Below are 19719 nucleotides of genomic sequence, written 5' to 3'. Positions count from 1 at the left end.
TACACGGGTAAAAGCTTGGTAAGTTATTACAGTGTTATAAATTCAAATCGCGCGCCGTTTAAGATTCTAAGAGGATTAAAACTCGATCTCCGCGGCGCGGTTGCTGCCCGGACGGAGCGCCGCAGTTGCGCGCGCTCGCATTATTAATGTCAGTCGTTAAAAAAACATCCGACTGGCAATAAACACTCGTAACGACGTGCTGCGAACTGCTCGGGGTGGTCCAGGCGGACCAGCGCGCCTCGTCCTCGGTATTCGAGGAAGTTATCCGGCCGAGTTCCAAATATAGAGCAAAACAAGAAGATCCGCGAGCGGAGGTGAATGCCGCGGCCACGCCGCGGTGGATCCAACAGATAGAGAAGAAAAAAAAGGAACGGGAAACGAGGAAAGATAACTCGACCGAGAGGAAACGAGAGCCATATGGGCCACTCGACGGCGAAGCGTGCCTACGCTGTATCTAGAAAGAAACGTTGCTGCTAGGGTGGACGGGAGACGTTTCAAACCCGAAACGGGCAGGGAAGTTTGGGCAGCCAACCTCTCCGTGAAATATAGGGCTCTGCCTTGGCCTCGCGAGAGGAAAGTTACGAGGCACGCGAGACTCTCGACGTTGGAAGCGTTATTGCCGCAAAAGACACGAGTGTATATCACCCACGCACTCTACCGCTTTCCTCTTCCTCTCTTTTCCGATGGAAAAATGCGTTCCTGGCCACGTAACGTGGCCCCAAGGCGTAAACGACGAGCAGCTTATCGTCCAGATTAGAGCCGTGTATAAATTACGACCGCCGCCGCCGCCGCCGCCGCCGCCGCCGCAACGTCGACGCCGATGCGACACCAGACACCAGGGTTGCCAGATTGGCCTTTTTCACGACAAATTTTAATAATCTGTCTGAGGCTATTTTTCAAATTTCTTGAATGTTGGAAAATTCATTTGATTCGTTGGCTTGTCTGTATTTCAAAATTATTTTAGTGGCTAGAGTTCTAGAGTTGCAGAGTTAGTTTAGTTAGTTCTGTTATCGACAAAGGTGGTCTTTACTATTTCAAAAGTGGATTGGATTCTTTGTAAAATATTTTTGTTATAATAGTTTTCGTCGTACACTTTACTCACTAAAATATACACTCACATGTTCTGAAAAGAATAATATTAACCTCCGAAGCAAAATGAAAGAAAAGAAATTCGCTTGAATAGCAAATATTTAAATATGATTAATCTTTCCCCGGTTTCCTCCAAGTACTATTTGTCCTTAAATAAAGACTCCGGTCTGACAACCCTGCGAGCCTTCTCCGCGTCTCGCTACTCGTTTTCCCTCTTTTCCACGAAGGGGAGAAATCCTCGATACGGCGCGACGGGGGCGTAGAGAACTCGCCAAGAGACCACTAATGGTCAAACTATTTTGACGCATGCGATCGGCGTACAAGACGTTTGTCACCGCAACCGGATAACGAGTGGAACGTGGATTACCATTAGCCTATCACCTGCACCGTACCGTTCTTCCTCGCTTCGACCTCCTCCTCCACCTCCCCGTTCGTCGCTGTTCTCTTCTTTTTACCCGTGGTTCGATCACCTGACGCAGTGGCGAAAACCCGATAACGGGTTGTTCCGTTGCACAAGAGACGGCCGCGGCGAGACTCGTTTCGGGTTTCTACCAAGGGCAGAAAACGAACAGGAGGAACCTAAGGCTGCGCGAGCCTACTCAGGATCGCGTGACTGATCACTGATGAACTTGACGAACTTGGGGGCGGAGGAGGACGCCATTAGCTTTATCATTGGGTCCGCGACTCGCGCTTCGGATAATATCCGATAGCGGACTCGACTCGCGAGTTTCCTTTCTTTTACTTCTGTGGCAAAAGTCTCACGCAGAAGGATGCAAATCGAAGGTTAACGTTGCACGCATCATTTATGTCGAGTATCGAGTATCGAGTATCGAGTATCGAGTATCGAGTATCGAGTGGATTGGTATGGTTTGTATCAGGTGAAAGGGTTCGAACATTTTTAATAGAGAATGTAGTTAGGAATTGGCTGAATGGAAAATGTAACTTAAAGAACAGGGTGAACGGTGGGCGCATAATTTATGTTTAGTATTTGGTGGATGAGTATGATCCTTTGTTAGTGGAAGGTGAAAGGGTGTGGAAACGGCAGGTAATAGGAGAGTGCAAGACCTTTTCCTTATACTAAATTACGTCATCTGTTGATCGATGTAACGTATTATCTTATAGCTAGCAATAGGCATCTACTTGAAGTGCTTCCTAAAATATAATTGCCAAGTCAAGTATACTCTGTTAGGAGAAAGGACTCTGATTTTCAGTACAGTGTAACTAGTAATGGGTCTGATAGGAAATGCAACTCGAAAGATAAGATTAACGCTGCGCGCGTAATGTATTTCATCTTTTTTTCAACGTTGTAGAGTGTGCCTCGACAAAGATACTATTCGAAGAATAACCTTTCTTAGATAGAGGAAACATTTGGACCGAGCTCCGAGTAAAATCAATTTTCCGCCGAAAGAAAAAGTCAAGTCTCGTTAGAACCTGTCCATGCTTGTTTCGCAAACTTCTCACTTGTAATAATCGGATTCAGAATAGGATGAATCGACGCGACAACTGTCGTTGTAGTAGCTACCTGTGGTAGGTCGTTTTTCCCCCGCAGACCTAACGACTCGTCGTTGGACAAATCTGAACGAAAAGTAGTACACTCGATCGTAAAAAGACACGCATCCACTCGGATGTCCCTGCCTCGAGGCTCTCGCTACAGAGAATCTTTGCAACTGGTCGCCGCGCCGAACGACCACACACGATTCGATCTGTGGTTCATCAAACCCGTAGCACGCCAGCTTTTTTAACAGCGTTATACCGCCGCGCGACAAGCTGTACAACAACCCTGCGCACTTAACAATTATCGTTGAAACAGTCGTAACAGCCATAGTTGTACAACTTACCGCACGATAAATCGTTACGTCCGCGCCAGTTGTTACTCTGATCTCTACGCTCTCTTTTTGTCTCTTGTCCTCGCCGCCCCGTGCCAGCTGATTTTTAACGAACCTACCCGCTACTATGTTGCAGCTTTTTCTAATCGTGTACTAATTATGTCGTACGTTATGTTTATCCTTCTCTGTTTCTTACGTAGCTGTTAATTTCATCTTTAGCCTAATGCTTGCCTCTTTCGATTCATCAGATTAATTCATTTTAATCTATAAAAGGATAATAAAAGGATTTTTATGTGGTATTCTTTGGTTATGGAAATTAATATTTATGTCAGATATACCATTTTTATAACACAAACGCTGTGTATTATACCATCGTCGATATCACTTTTTGTAATAGGAAGTTATTATTCTAATTATTCTAGTCTGTAAATGAATCTGAATTTTAATCTTTTTCATCGTTTCTCTATTACATAATATGTAACTTTGGATTAAAGGTAGGACTCGTAAATTCGAATCTGGTATCGATCAGCGTGTAACGTAAGGTGCAAAACAGAATCCATACTCGTTCGATACTCTGCAAAAGTTAGTTGCAGAGTTTGCTCATTATTAACCAAACCACGTTGAACGTTACACAGATTCGCATTATTTTGAATACTCACTTGAGCATAGTTACAAACTCGATACCAACTGATATTAGTTAGCATGTAAACTTAATTTTGTTCTTTGAGTTGCATTCCTAATTAAGTTCTTTACTATCTAGGTTCTATTCCGAATGAGAATCCTTCCTCGAAAGAGGAATTCTTTGAAAAAACTCCGGTTGGAAAAATGTCCATCGGCGAGGCGCGAGGAAAATAGGTAGATGAGCCCCGTTACCGCGGAAGCGTTTCCTTTATTTCGTATACGTTTCCAAGTGTCTACTTTCCTTGCGTGAACAGAGCGATTTTACAACATCATTCGTGCAGGGACACCGGTAATTTTCGCGATCCGTCGTAATCTGCGAATAGAATCGTAAACAAGACATATCTACCTGTATATGTATAGAAATCCGGACGCTGTTTAAATTCTCGTTTATAATTCGCGAATTGTGGGGGGGAAAAACATCATGGTTGGTTAAAACACCCCCCCCCCCTCTCTCTCTCTCTCTCTCTCTCTCTGCCTGTCTATCTCGAGAGAAATGGTGGAGGACAGTGGGTCGACGACGATCAGAGTCGGCGAAAGCGAGACAAAAGACATTTCCAAGCGTACGTAGTTAATTATTCCTTTACGCTTCTCGTGATTCGCGTAGTTTCAAGTTATAATTATCGCGCGGTTTCGATATAATGCTCCGTCCGCTCTAATGACTCCGTACGTTCTTAATTAAGCTCGAAGGCGAATCGATCCTTCGTTCGGACTCGAGACTCGCTCGCGTAGCTCGCGCAACTTACTTTCACTCGATGGAAACGACCGCCGCGTTGAAGCCGGTTGCGAAATACCCGCGGTTCTCTGCATCGATAGCGAGCCTCCATTTCCACCGACCTACGATGTTATTGCACAGATCCAGCTTCAGTCGATTAATAACATGGCAATTTTCGAGGAACTAAATCTTTCGTGGATGTTTGGTGTTGGGTATTGGTCCAATGGAGAGTCCAGACCAGCAATATACTGGACAAACTAAAAGAAAAAATTGGTTTCGATAAATGTTTCAAATATGCATTTGTTCGATTCATGTTTGCAACTTGTAACGCACGTCTCTTGGGATAATGCAGTTGTTCGATATAATGAAAATATCCCTGTGTGTTTCCATTTTACATTCTAAACATTTCTAAACAATAGTTGTTCAACTATCTGCAAAAGTAAATCTGTAAACAATTATTCGTAACAACTGTAGAATATTTTACAAGTTACTTCCAACGACTAAATAAACGTACACACAGAACATCAGCTTGACGACAATTTCTCATAATCGAATCCAAAGCGAGTAGACTAACTGGCGGCGCTCGACGGAGAAAGGCGAACGCCGCCGCCGCGATGCTGGCTAATGCAGAATTATTGCGCGAATAAAACGCCACGGCCACGCTTCACGACAGGCTCTGCATTTCCCTTGATTAGTTCAAGGCAGAGATGGGCAAGATTTCATTCGAGTACTAGACAATGAAGAAAAACACCCGACGGCAATTTATTCCCGACGTTTATTCGATCGAACAGTTACTGGAATTACATTGTATCGAATCGGTAGGAAAAGTGTTGAATCTCCTGTCGCTCAACGAGCGCGCCATTGCACGGGAAGAAGGCGATTCAAAGTCTGAATCTCCCTCTGAAATATAAAGCTAGATTTCACGTTTGCGAAACATCTCGTGTTCCCAGCGCAAATATTTTCAACACTTGCCAGTTCCGCGAAGCGAACAGAAACGAATGATTCGAGATTAAATTACCTTTTCGAAAACAACATCGTAACTGTGTACACCGTGCGCGACGAACGACACGGGTCAGTCGCGCGGAGAAATCCGTTAAATCGGATCGGATCCAAGTCAACGTATGTATAAAAAAGTATTAACGCAGATTCCGGATTTATTTTTTCCGAGAGGTGTTAGCTGCTCCCTCTGTAGTTGGGCGTATTTCGGGCCGTACAAATGTTTGTCCCAGGATGTACGTGAAACCGTTCCGCGCGCGACGCCGCGCCCGCGTAAACAGGAATAAACGTTACAAATATTGTAGGCGACGCCCGAGTGATTTACGAGATTCGTTAATCGAAACGATAGACGGGACCGTCGGCGTCGGTCGAGAGGCCGTGTTTTCGAGAGTTATCGAGAAGAGCCAACGGGTATCCCCCGTCGGCAGCCCCGATATTTTCGTAACGCGAATCTGTCTGGCGGCGATGATGGCGTGTTTTCGCGAGAGAAACAAAAATACCGCAACGATGAGGCAGTGCGATCACGGCCCGCCACCAACGGAGGGTGGCTCGCGTACCCAGTCGACATTATTGTTTTTAATTACGAGCGTCGCTGGGGAAAAAAAAGAGAGAAAGGGAAGCCGCGAGGAGCAGAACGCGAATTGCAGCTAGCTAGCACCGAGACGTCGAAAAAATTCTATTATTCCGGTTTGCTCTCTGTCTCGCTCGGTCTCTCGCGACGACCGAGACGAGCGTAGGAGGGAATGAGGAACAGGGAGAGGGCAGGTTCGAAATTCAAAGGGCTGTTTTTTAAATTCGTGCACCACCGACGAGGAGAGAAGCCGGCTGGATCCTTGAAACGAACCTAACGTCGTTAGCAGTTTAGATACTGAAAAATGTGACGTAGGTTGGAGCATGGGCGAGCTTTGCTAGTTTTGGGACTAAATCATTCCAGCTCCAACTTTAAGGCTGGATATTACTTAAAATAAAATAAGATTAAACAAATTGAAACAAGTTTCTACTTCGTATTGTATTTCTCGAGAATTATATACATGTATAATTTACGTCATAGTCTTAATGGTAATAGTCACAGTAATCGACGAAACATCATCGTCGTCATCGTTCGTGTCAATTATCATACTTGTCGCTATTGTAATGGTCATACTCGTCATCACCTGATAGTAATGACAACGATAACGACGACGCTGACTGTGATTATTAGTTAGCCATGTTGTTCGTGCATCCTGCACCCAGCATTTATTTTACACATTCGAATATGAAACGTGCATTTCCACATAAAATATGCGTTTGCGCATGAAATACGTATCCGCATATAAAGTATGTATTTGCATATGAAAAATGCATTTGCATATGAAATATGCTTACGCGCATAAAATGAGCATTCGCGTAAATATCCGCCGGTCCGTTCATCGCGTGATACATCAAATTTTTCCCGCGGACGTCTTTCGCGGTTCGCGTGTCCCCGTCGCTCCTGCATAGCCCCCGACGACGAAAGAACAAAGTTTAGAGTAGAAAAATACGAGGGCTCGTTCCCAGCAACGCCGCTGCCGCTGCCGCCGCCCCGGAGAGTTTCGGGCAAATAGAAGCGTCGTCGAGAATGGCGATCGTCCAAGGTATAATAATTTCGTGGAAGTTTGCGCTTCTCCTTTCTTGCGCTGTTTTCGGTTTATATATATTTTTTTCTTTCCCCGTCTCCAGGGTTATACGTCTTTCCTTTGTTACGTTTACGAGCCTCCTTGGATCCGGAGTAAAAACCTCCACCCTCTGCCATGCTTCTCCGATCCCTCCCTCTCTCGTCTTGCCAGCGAGCACAGCCGTGAAATAAATCCGTATATTCCGGAGGGTCTTAAATTCAACCGGAAATAGAATTTGTCCCGTGGCGGTCACGAAAGCTAATGGCGCGGGGAGAGAGAAGCAAAGAAACTCGCGCGGAGCCTGGAGATATTGAGATAGAGGAAAAGCATCGAGAGGAATCTGTAATGTCGCGCCGATTCGTGCCCCGAAGGCGCAGAGAAGAGCTAGACGGGGGTGCAAGAGGCGCGGGAAACGGGAAACGGGAAACGGGAAACGAAAAGCATTTGTTTTAATAATAGATCCATCGGGCGGTCACGGGATCGCCCCGTGAGGTTAAGCAAGCCTGTGCATCGCGCAAAAGGCGGATGCTCAGGGGGAGATTTATCAATACTATCGATGGAAAATGATATTATGAATAGTCGGATATAAAAGTTAGGACAACAAATTAATCACATACTGTGGATAATAAAATACAAAGTATTATCGCATTGTGCATTGCAACTTTAGAAAGAATGTTCTATATATACCAAAAACATTTATGGCGAAATATTAGAAAATCAGTGAGATAATATTACTTCGGATACAACGAAGAAATTAATAGTATCCAAGTTTGATAAAAGAAATGTTAACATTATCAAGTTATCTCTATAGTTTTTATTATCAATACTAAAGTGATACTAATCATTGATATTAATAGATTCGTAATTTCTTAATTTTATGGATTACCTCTTTCTCACGAAGCTTTCTCACATGTAGAGCGTTTCTTCAACTCCCGGAACATGATCGCTCGAGAAACACGCGCGGTCGTTTCGTCTACGGGGGAGGAAATTTCATTTTCTCGCAGGAAAACGAAAACAAACCCGGCTGATTTACGATCGGGATCGAGATGTTAAAATATTCGCGTTGTATTTTACGAGGGAAACGGTCGGCCGGTTCGCTACAACCAGGGTGAAATGTTTTCGAAGCTCGTAGAGGAGGGAAAGAGGTACGAGCGACGAGCGACGAGCGACGAGCGACGAGCGGAGATTTCAGGTTGGATTAAAATTTTAAATATCGGCGTTACATCTCGTCCGTGTTTCAACCCCCGCGTAAAGGTTCAAAGGACGTTTTATAATGCTCTCGGCGTGGACGAGAAGAAGAAGTGCTCGTTAGAGGTAGCGGCGAACGCTCCCGTAGCCTCGGTTGCACCTGTTCGAGTACTATTAGAGACGGCTTAAAATTTTCACGAGCCTCTCGAGGCCTGGTCCAACCGCCTCCTCCTTCTTCTCGGTCGTCCCCGCTCGCCGCCCCTCTGTTCCCATCGCTGCCGAAATCTGCAATTTGGCGGGATCCATCGTAAGCAGGTACTTGGAAAGAAAGTCTGCACCGGAAGAGAATGGAAAAAGAACGAGGCCTTTGCACGTTGAAGAAGGTGGCCAACCACCTTCTGAGTGGCCGACCCGCTTCTAGACGATCCTCATCGTGTTTACATCTGCTCCGAAGGAAGCAAAAGTAACGGACTGGGGTGGGCGGGGTGGGTGGCAAAAATGAGGAAAAAAAATGGGAAATCGTGGCTTATCAAAGGAAAGGCTAGATACTCATCATCCCTCGCCACCCTTCCTCCCTCCGGGGTGAAACCCAACCGCTCTTCTGTCAGACCGTGCTCTCTCCTTCTCTTCGAGCGGTCTTGTCTTGGCCTTCTCCGCTGCTCCGCTGCTCCGTCTCTCTCTCTTTCTCTCGAGACGCTGGCTGTTTTCGGCAATTGCTACTGGGTCTTGTCAAAAATGTTGAAAGAGAGATGCCGGTGAAAAGAGGCACTACGGGATTTCTAGCTTGCTCGAGTCGCGGAGGATGAGAAAGTCAAGGAGGGAGAGAGGCGAAGGACCACGAGAGCGAGAAGGGTGAAAAGAGAGAGAACGGGACGACGGTGGAGAGGAGGAGGAGGAGGAGGACATCTTAAATTTTTTACGAGGCCACTCGTGAGCAATGGCAACGGAAGAAGGCGAGCACCACCGGGTAGACCTAGGAGGCGCTGTGCACGGCTACCAAGCAAGCATTTCACTCAAGTCTGCAATTTCGCGGATGCATCTTGGCGCTGGTCTGGCTAGAGCAAGAGAACGGCGAGGGAAGGAGAGGGAAGCGGGTCTTTGCCCGCTTTAGAAGAACTCCTAAAGCGCGCCTTCCCACCCCTTTCACCCTCGGTCCACCTTCCCCACTCTACTATATTTTGGTACTCTAGAATTTCGTGCTTCCTTCAGTCCTCTGCCTCCAACGCCCCTGTTCCACGCTGGCCCTCCTCCTCTCTCCTTCTCCCCGTCTTTCGAACCCTTCGCCTCTTTCCTCACCTGCACCTACCGAGCCCTCTATCTCTTCTCCTCTCGTCGCTTCTCTTCTCTCCCTTGTTCGTCTCTTTTCGTCGAAGAATGGCGAGACGTCGGCCAGACCCTGCGGCCTATCAGGGACGAGAGAGACCCACCGAAACCTTTGGTCGAAGGAAGACGGTGCTCTTGGACACCTCTCCCTCGCTCTCTCGCGTTTCGTCTCCCCGGTTCTATGTGTGCACCGAGACCCGAAGCTTGAGAGAGACGGATAAACGCATGGTATTGATCCTAAAACCCCTTGCTCTCCTCCTCGCCATCCAGTCAGCGAGCGCACCCCTTGCTTCCATCGCGTTCACGAACCCCCAAACTTGCCGCTCGGTCTCTCTCTTCCTCTTTTCTTCTTGCTTTTGCTTGCTTTTGCTTGCTTTTGCACCCTCTCCCGATCCCTTCGGACTCCAACTAGATGACTGGTTCAGCGACTAACGCGAATCTCGGCGAGCTTAGACGCATGCATGCCGTAGCGTGTGTGATGCAAGTCGACCTTGAACTTGAAATTAGACCGAGCGCGCGGATACGCGCGCCGCTTTTTCTCGTTCTCGACTCGGCGTCCGTCTCGCTCGTGCCGATTCTTCCCCTTTCGTACATATGTATATGCACGAGGACCTTGATCCCTCGCGACTCTTCGGAACAATCGAAAATCGATGAGGCTGCCAGAGAAAGAGGTTGTGATCGATATCTATCGGATGGGAAGCTCGAATGCCGGCCTTTAATCGTCTGGGTACCGTTTAGATGGTGCTCAGGAATCTTTATTGGGAATTTTCTATTTAATCGTCTGGATACTGTTTATATGGTGTTTAAAAATCCTGATTACGAATTTTATATGTAATCATCTGACTACTATTTATGCGGTGCCTAGGAAACTTTATTACAGTTTTCCTATTTAATGGTTTGCACATTATTTAGAGGGTGCTTGAGAATCTTTATTAGGAATTTTCTATTTGATTGCCTGACACAGTGTTTATGTGATACTTGCAAGTCTTTACCCAAGATTTTGGTTGGAAGCTTCCTCGTTAATATTTACTCTAAACTAGATCATTTAGACTACAGGCGACATAGAACAGACCATTATGTTGTTTTCTGTCACAACCATTACATTTGGTAATCATTTGTTCCCTTTACTTTTCAACATTATAGACGAACACGTGATATATGTATGTAGCACCGAGTGAAACTTTAAATTTCTATGAAAAAATAATTGATTGTCAAAAGCGTACCATAACCAAACGGAACCTGCAGTAATCGATTCTTTTATGTAACGTAAAACTCTTTGTTGGGAGTTTACGTAGTCTGTGGATGTCATAGTATTTATGTCGCACGGTTACGTAAACATCGTATACATAACTGTATATCTCGGTATACGTTTAGCATATCTCTCGGCATGTAAGATTCTGTCAGAAATCAATTTTACTAATGGTTTCCTGCCAATGGTTGTCAATTTAAATGGACGCACATGTCCCGGTTTTCAGTTGAATGCCAACGCAAAAGGTTTAACCATAGGGTTAGGCGCGAAAGGGCGAAAGTCGGTAGTCGCTCCTCCCAGAATGATCGATACGCATCGAGAGATTCGCGCGGAAGCGATCAGGATGAAGGAACGAAGGAACCGAGGGGATAGACAGGGACCTTACTCGAACCTTTACCACAGTGATTCTTAATGCCTTAATACCGATAGTGAAATTATTACACTTTAAGCCTGAAAATTCTAAAGGAAATGGTTAATTAAATAATATAAACAGTGTTGTTTATATCTTCAGTCGTTTTATTGGTGCCTTTTTGTTTGTACAATCCACTCGAAACGAAACAAACCGTTACTACTCATAAAATAAGAAAATATTCGGAGATGTAAAGAAATATATGCAAAGGACAGCTGTTGTTGGCAGAGTTAAACAAAGTGGTTCGAGTCTTTGATAAAACATTCTTCGATAAAAGTAAATTTCACACCAGCCGACAAAGCGTTAAGAAGCAGTGCGGTCGAACGTCCATCTGGCTGGCAGCGCGTCATTTGGCACGCTCCAGGGAATACCCGAAGAAACAATGTACCTTGCAGCGTCATCGGGCTTAACAGTACAGGTGCCAAACTTTTGGTGGATCGCGGTCATTAACGTCCGTTCCCGAGCGGGATCCGAGGGCAATATTCGCTGGTTGATTTTCAGGAACCGCGTCGGAAAGGTTTGATTGGACGGGGAATGGGGACGATCGGTCACGTTCGACCACAAAGGAAGCTCGTTTCCACTCGATGAATCTCGGTATACGAGGTCCTGGGCTGCACCCCATTCGAGGGGTACGAGTTTATTCGACTTTATTCGCCGCGGAGCGAGGGTGGAACGACTTTCATCGGCCCGATGAAAGTAAACCGCTCGGCAAAGCCGAGCAAAGGCGTCTCCAAAGTTTCCCGTTTGGCTCTGGGTTTAACTTGATCGAAGCTGGCTTGTCCTCTTAACCTTCGGGAACGAAACTTTCCTCCGCGATGGATTCCGTAACGACCACTTTGGCTGTTGTGGAATCTTTTTAACCCCCCGATGCTTACTTGTTTTTGCCTGACAAATTTCTCAACAACCCTCGCGTTTAGTGTACACGTAGATGGAGTCCCTTAAAAATTTGGTGGCAATTTTTAACAAGAATTCAAAGGCACGTAGCAATTTTGATATATGTATATTTATCGAATTACATAGGTATCATTTTGTTTCGCAACCTTAATAATTTCACTTCACTTTTCTCGTTTAATCCTGCCACGTCGCGTCGCATCTCCTAACCAAGTCGGCTTGTCCTTGGTACAGTTTTGCAAAGTGCAAAAAGGCGATCGATAAATTCCCAAGGCAAGTATCGTCGAGCCGCGGACTGTTTAACGCGTCCGAATGTTGGAAACAAAGGGTGGCGAATAGGAGTCGGAAAACGTGCATATAACCCTGAAACCTGGGCTTCAGGGTGGCCGATAGGCGTCTCTGTTTCCTCGATCGACGACGAAAACCGCGAAACCGAAGCCAAAGGCCATCCAGGCGTTGTTTCCATTTAGGGATGTCATTAGAGAGAGGCACCCGCGGTCGGTGCTCGCGCGAAAAAGGATGGAAATAGGGTGTCGCCGGTCTATTCGGTTGGCACCAGGGGGTGAGACCGAGTAAAGGGATATTTCGCGGATTTTAATTAATGCGGTTCATCTTTTTGTTTCTTTCAGACGAGGCAGCCCAGCGGAGTAGTCGCGCGTCTGCGGAGAAATTCAGACGTCGACGTCGACGGCAGCAGTGGCCGGCCTGGTGAAAGAAAGCAGAGACGGAAGAGCCAGGAGAGGAAATGCGAGGAATCTCGGCTCGTCATTAAGGGAGAAGCAGCGCGCGAACCCTTTTATAGGTGAAACGACGGGGAGAAAAATCGAACGGGTTTTTTTCTGGCAGTCTCTACCACACAGGATCGTCGAGCGAGCGTGGTTCCGGTTACATCGACATCGACATCGACATCGACATCGTGTCGCGAGTGGATGCGTTCAGCGAGGCCAACGTGTATAAATCGCGTGTCGCGTCGAACAAAAACAGAAAGGGCCTACTCGATCGGGGTCGCGCGTCTACGATGACCTTTCAGCCCGGCCAGGCCTAATCGTTTTTAATGGCGTAGGGGCGAAAAATCGTAGACGATCGTTTTCGTTCGGGGCTAAAGGAGAAAGAGAAGAAAGTCGACGGGTTAGTGCGACCAACTCCTCCTCGGCCAGGAGAGACAATACACGCCAGCAGAAGGATAGCGCGAGGGCTGAGCTTTATTCGAGGAGTCCAAGCCACTGTTCGGAGGGGTAAGAAGCGCCGTTGGGTTGCACGGCGCATCCGGAAGGGTTCCACGACCTGGAGCAGGAGCAGGAGCAAGAGGAAGAGGAGGTGGCAGGAGGAGGTGGTGGTGGTGTGGTAGCGTTGAAGCTGGAGGAGTCGGGAAGCGACGAGGGTGGTTGCACGTCGTCGTCGCGTGACGTGCGGAAAGAGCAGACGAAGCTTGGAGGAGGCATGAGGAGGAGAGAGTGACGACGCTGCCGGTGCTGCAGCCTCGCACAGATCGTGAGAGGATCGGCGGCCCCACGGTGGGGCTGCGATAAGAATGGCCCCCTTCAATATGGCGGGCGTAGCAGGCCTTCTAGCCACCTGCGCCGCCGCTGCTGCTTCCGCTGCCCACCTTCTGCCGTTGCTGCTGTTGCTGATCTGCCCGCGAGGGACCCACGCGGAACAAGGTAACCCTTTCTCTCTTTCTCTCTTTCTCTCTGCTATCTTCTTTCCTCTACAGCTTGATTCAAAAACCCATAGACGCAGGACCGCCCTCGATTATTGTCGGGACCAAATTCCCCAACCGAGCAAACTATAGTTCCACGCATACACCGCCCAAATCTCTACGAGCAACTCTCAACCTCTGTTATGTATACATTTTATTCGAACGAGTGTTGATTATGTACTCCGTACTCGATCAGTGAAGGTGTATAATAAAATAGTGCATTTAAGGGGATGCACTTTTACCTGTTTCGAGTTTTTTTTTTTTTTTTTTTTATCATGGCTGGTTTTTGATTATTTTTTTCTCAAGTATCCTAATTCGAGAGATGAAGTTACTCCCTGACCTGTTTGTGAAATATCACACAGATTCCACGCGATTACCATACACGTTTTACACCGCATTCCAGACTTTGTAACCACATTCCACTTACATTCCGCATTTGTTTCAGACTTTGTTTACATTTACCACACTTATTCAAACTTCTCTACGCATGCCACGCATTCCAGACTTCTCTCACGCATTCCATACACGTTCCACAATTATCCAACACTTCTTTCACACATTTCATAATCGTTACATATTTATTTCATATTGAGTTTTCACAATAAATACATGCACCCCGTTTATTCAAAATGTTGTCTAGATTGGTTTAGATAACTTGTACGCTTACTTCGGTCTCTTTCCAAACATTCCGTACACGTTACACAATTATTTCAGACTCTCTTGAAACATTCCATACACGTTACACATTTAGTTCAGACTCATCCAAACATTCTACAAACATCACACGCATACTTCAAATTTTATCCACACATTCGATGCATATATGTCGCATACGCTCCATGTTCCATGTGAATCGCGATATCTCTGTGATGAAAGTTGCGAAAAACCCCGAATACCCCGAAGTAGAACTATCTGAAAAGACTCGTCACGATCGGTTCGAAGCGAGTTCGTTGCCTTTAGATCGACGCCGTGTCATCGTTAGCGATAGGGATAACGTCATCGGTTCAAGGACACACGATGCTGCTTCGTGTTCCAGGATACGTTCGTTGGATCGTCCTGTAGACGTTGCGCTAGGCTCTATCCGATCATCATCGACCGAGATGATAGTCCTGGACGACACCTCGGGACACGATATTCCAGTGCGATTGCTACTTCCTTCTGTATACTTAGCCAGATGCATCGATTAAGTCGTACGCTTGCGACCAGACGTGCCCTTGCTCGTATCTTGGATGATTCCGCTGGAAAGTCTCGGGTTGATACGACGCGTTGCGAGTCGTTCTTCTCGGCCGACGTAATTGCTAGCTTCTCCGAGAACTAGTTCCTACGCTTCCGACATACGTTGCCCATTTTTCCAGCTGGGTTCGAGACGAGCCCCGGTCGTATCGATAGATCTCTCGATACGACTGCCGTTGATCTCCTGCTCGTAAATAACTTAATTAACCTTATAGCCGACCGCCAGCAGGATTACCGTTTATCGGAAGACGCCGCGCAGTTCGATTCCTCGGGTTACGTCAACGACGCCGACGCCGACGCACCGTATCGCCTGAAACGATCTGTGTCGCATCGAAATCGTACAACTTTCGATACAAATGCATAACGTTGCCGAAGAATTATTATCGATAATTCTCTCGAAATAAAACGCTTTTTGGTATAGCCATTTGAAAATCTATACAATCTAATGCTAAACACATATAATAAAAACTAGTTTTCTCATATGCAGAGTAGAAAAAAGAAATTTATCTAATCTCTATTTATTTACAAGTATTTACTTGTAAGAATTTGTTAATTAACGTACCGATCAAAAGTTGTATAATTTTCATGCGAAAACCACCATTTGTGTCTGTAGACCGATTCTCTCCTAACCATTGGTGCATCTGTCTCGCACGATTGGAATGGAATGGCGGGCCGAATCGAACGGGTTTCGGAAACCCGATTATATCCAACACCTGATAACGTAACGATCCCCAGATATTGCTGTGTATCGTTGAGATTAGCGGGGCTTTCCGTGTGTTTACCGACTCGGCCGAATCGATGCGTATTGATATGCACGCTCGGGTCCCATCGAAGATGCAGGGAATCAAGCTCCTCCGAGAGAACTCGGTCGATGTTAGCCAAGACTATATAGAACCCTCGGAGCGTACGCGACTTAATCGGTATTCTCGTAGCCTAGTGCAGCGATATTTGCCGAGAACTCGATCTGTACTCTGTCGAATATTTACTCGTCCCGAGAAAACTCGACGTCGGACGAGGAGGATTTCTCTCCGCGGTGATGTGGGGGCTCGGTTATTCAAAGGGTCGCGAAAGAGTAAGGAGACTCGACGTAATACGTCCAGAGTCGAGTATATCCTGCAAAGTTAAAGAAAACAAGAGGAATACATTTTTATTTCGATATTACAGGCAACGGTTGATCGCTGAAAATTACATTTTACGCACAATGACACATATTGTTTGTTCGATTTTATTCCACTTTCGAATCAATTATTTCAACTTTCGAACTCGAATGAAATCATGATTCTTTGCATTCTCCAAAGAAATATTCAAGATTATAGTTCCGAGTAAAACAAGTGCACGCGCATAAAAATTCTTTATCGCTCCAAAGAGGAGATGGTGCTCGAACTTTTCAAACAGATGCTCAATATCTGAGGAAAAAAATACAATTCTACTTGAGAAGCAAAGGAAGTAAAATTTTCACCTTAGATATAAGTTCAGCGTCAAGGTTATACGGAGAACGCACCGTGGCGATCACCCACTGTTACAGTACTATTTAACAGCCTCGACAGACGCATAAACAAAGTAATAAAATTCTCCGTATCGCAATATTCAAAGCATTCGAACAACAGTGTCTAGAACTCGCATTAGCTCGAATTCCCTCGTGCCTCGAACCGTCGCGTCGAGTCGTATCTGATTTCTTTTCTCTCTCTCTCTCTCTCTCTCTCTCTCTCTCTCTCTCTCTCTCTCTCTCTCTCTCCTCTCCCCCCATCGTTTCAAGCTTCCTCGTCCACGTTGTCCCCGTGATCGCTTTTTAACGATCACGGCCGCGTGGACGATGGATGTGTCACGGTCTATAACCGCAGGAAAGATTTAGTCGAGCGATGGGAACACACGGGGGCTTTAAGAAGCCAGGTTTCTCGGGAGATGCTCGGCTACCCGAAACGTTTTCCATATTTATGTCGAAAAAAAAGCTCGCCGCCCGGGGGTTCACCGTGAGGTCCGTCTCTATCTCTCCCCCCGTGGCCCTTCATCCCCATCGCGGAGCCGGAATAACGATAATTCCGTAATGTGGGCCAATCTTCCGAATTGCGGGATCGTTCGAGGTGTGCCGGTAGTTAGTGTTGCGGCATTAAAAGGGGATCATTTCGAACGGAAAGGAAAGGAGGTGATGCGAATGGCGGAGGGGGGCCATACACGAACGCCTCCCCGAAATTGACCAGCAAACTCAGCAGAGCCTGTTTACTCTACGTGATCCGATTTCGAGATGAAAAAATCTTCTTCTCGTGGCTTTTTCGATGCGCATCGCGATCTTTCAGATATATACATACAGGCTATTACTATCCAACATTTTTCGCAAAAGTAACGAGTAGTGGAAAATAGTTAAATTGGAATAATAAGTGTCAATTGTGGCACGCCTACACATTCACTGGAGCATCATCCACCTAAATTTTACAAATCGAAGCATCGTCAATGAGATTTACGTAAAACCTATTATTTCTCCACCTACGTATTACTCATTTCTTCTTAGGCTTATCGAACAGTACCTTTAGTTTCCGAAATAGACGTGCGAACGGCAATCGTAGTACACGCGTACTTGAGAAATTTTCAAACTTATTTTTGTCGAAAATAAAGCTTTGTTTGAAACAATTTTATTCTACATTTTCGATTCAATCTTTTACGTACTCGCTTGTACCACCAGTTACGGGACATTCTGTATATACACCTGGACCATCCGAGATCTCGCTTCCGGAGATTTTCATCGCGAGAGGCCATCGGCCGTTTTAAAAAAACGAGCGATGCAATTTCATCAAATTTTCACGGCAATCCGACGCGAGCCGGAAACACGCGTCTGCCGGTAACAACCTCCCCGTTGCTATATATTTGGTATTTTTTTTTCGGGAAGCCTCCCATCGTCGGTTTCCCGACGCGGCGAGTAATCTCGTGGCAAGTTCCTCTACCGTGGTCCCACGGGAGTTCCCCTCTGTACGTAACGCGTTTAATGGAACTTGCCAAGGATACACGCTCCCGATGGACCGTGTCTGCGCAATGGAGACGGCTAACTTGGTTTCCTTCGACCTGCAGGAAACCCGAGCTTCTCGTTACCCTTGCCTATTGGATATCTCGACTCGTGGCTTGCTCTCCTCGACTTCTCCCGTTATATCTCTGAATTTCATTCTTCGACCGGATCCCTGAGAGGTCGACTACTCGTATTACCGTATCCGCCGGTGGACTCGTAAACACCGATCTTCCTCGACGATAAACTCTCCGCGGCTGAGCGAATTTGTCGAGCCAACAGTTTTCTAACCGACCACCACCACCGCCACCGCCGCCGCCGCCGCCGCCGCCGCCGCCGCCGCATCGCTCCTCGCTCTTGGGTGTCCCGCGCAGCTTCCTACGTACGAGAAGTTTGAAAATTTAAAGCCAACCTACGTAGCTGGCAGAGGGGAAGAAAAGTTCCTCTCTATCGAGGTGGATCGGTTCGATGCGCAAAATCAATTTCTGTCGGCGGTCTGGACACGGGAGTGGGGGGAATGTCTCTTTGGCTCCTTCCATCGGATCGAGCTCCTCAGAGGATTCAACCGAACGCAATAACACGCTGCCCCGAAACTCGATTACTTTCTAGAGCGACGGGCAAGCTACCGGCCGACCATGGTTCGTTCGCTACGTGGACTCGCTTAGAGCTCGATTACCCTGCGCCCGCGCTCCCGCCACCCTCGAATCTCTCCTTTCGACAAATTCCCTTTAACCGTGGACCGTAACGAGACTCGATGAGACTGGCAGATCGTCTAATACGATTTCAACCGGACGACGCGCGCTTCTCTCTCTGTCCCATCGTGCCCAGGGGTCAAAATGGGAACAGAAACCCGGAACGTCGACGATGAATTTGAGGTCGGACGAAAGATTCATCTTGGTTAGGGGGAGAACTCGTAGAGAAGAGTGGAATCCGTACGTTTCGGCGTGACGGGTACTCGTGGCACGGTAGTGCTCGGATATTTGGAAAGAATTTGCGTACGTAATACGCAACGAAGGCGTAAGTGGTCGGTAACGTGTAAGTGTTCCCGATGAGGAAGCAGTCGACGTCGAACCGGTGCTCGAAGAGGAAAATCGAAGCGAACGCATCGCGGTCAGGGGTCCGAGGCGATCGCTAAAGCCGCGAGATCGCGACGAGCTAGGAGCTGGAGCAGAAGCAGGAGCAACGGCAGGCGAACGTCTCGGGAGCAGGTCGAGTCCTCTCACGAGCAAACTCGATTGCCTCCACGAAAAGGCAGAAAGACTCGTTCGAAGCACCGATGGTGGGTTGGAGCCTTCGCTGCCTTCCTCTTTCGGCTCCCCTCCTTCGCCGTCGCGTCGGTCCCCTCGGCCACGGTCGGCTCCTCTCCTCTTTCGTCCCTGCTGGCTATATCCCCGTTTCTCTCTTCACCTCGTTGAACGGGGCCGCGGTGAGTAAGAGACGCGGCAACGCCGCAGGAATGCCCGACCAGGCCCACCGCGTGCATACCTGTACAGCTTGCTACTCGGGGTCCAGGGCCCGGTCGTACGAAGCCTGGCAGCATCCTATCGAGCTGACAAGGACGGACTGAAACTTGCCCCCTGCCGTCCGTGCGAGACGGAGACCTAGTCGAGTGGCCACCGAGAACGACGCCGACAGAACACGGAGGACGAGCATTGGGCCCTATGGTGGTGCGTGCTGCCTCTCTGGCTCTGGCTCTGGCTCTGGCTCTGGGTTTGCCGCCACCGCCGCCTTCGACGCGTTTGGCCGCGCTCCGCTGTCTCTTCTCACGGCAGAACGAGCGTACGTGTGCCCGTTCGT

The 19719-nt window shown here is 47.3% G+C and overlaps 1 protein-coding gene across 6 annotated transcripts in view; it reads left to right on the top strand.

The window, feature by feature from the left end:
• LOC128880598 (ephrin type-A receptor 4-A) overlaps window positions 1-19719 on the top strand; it is a 142376-nt gene that overhangs the window by 36320 nt on the left and 86337 nt on the right. For all 6 annotated transcript variants that reach the window (XM_054130856.1, XM_054130855.1, XM_054130854.1 and 3 more), the window contains exon 2: window positions 12628-13659. In XM_054130856.1, coding sequence (XP_053986831.1) covers window positions 13530-13659 — 130 coding nt within the window. In that variant the 5' untranslated portion in view covers window positions 12628-13529. The remainder of the gene's footprint in view (window positions 1-12627; window positions 13660-19719) is intronic.

Source organism: Hylaeus volcanicus, chromosome 8, assembly GCF_026283585.1.
Source record: "Hylaeus volcanicus isolate JK05 chromosome 8, UHH_iyHylVolc1.0_haploid, whole genome shotgun sequence".
NCBI lineage: Eukaryota > Metazoa > Arthropoda > Insecta > Hymenoptera > Colletidae > Hylaeus > Hylaeus volcanicus.
This window is presented reverse-complemented; position numbering and strand designations above follow the sequence as displayed.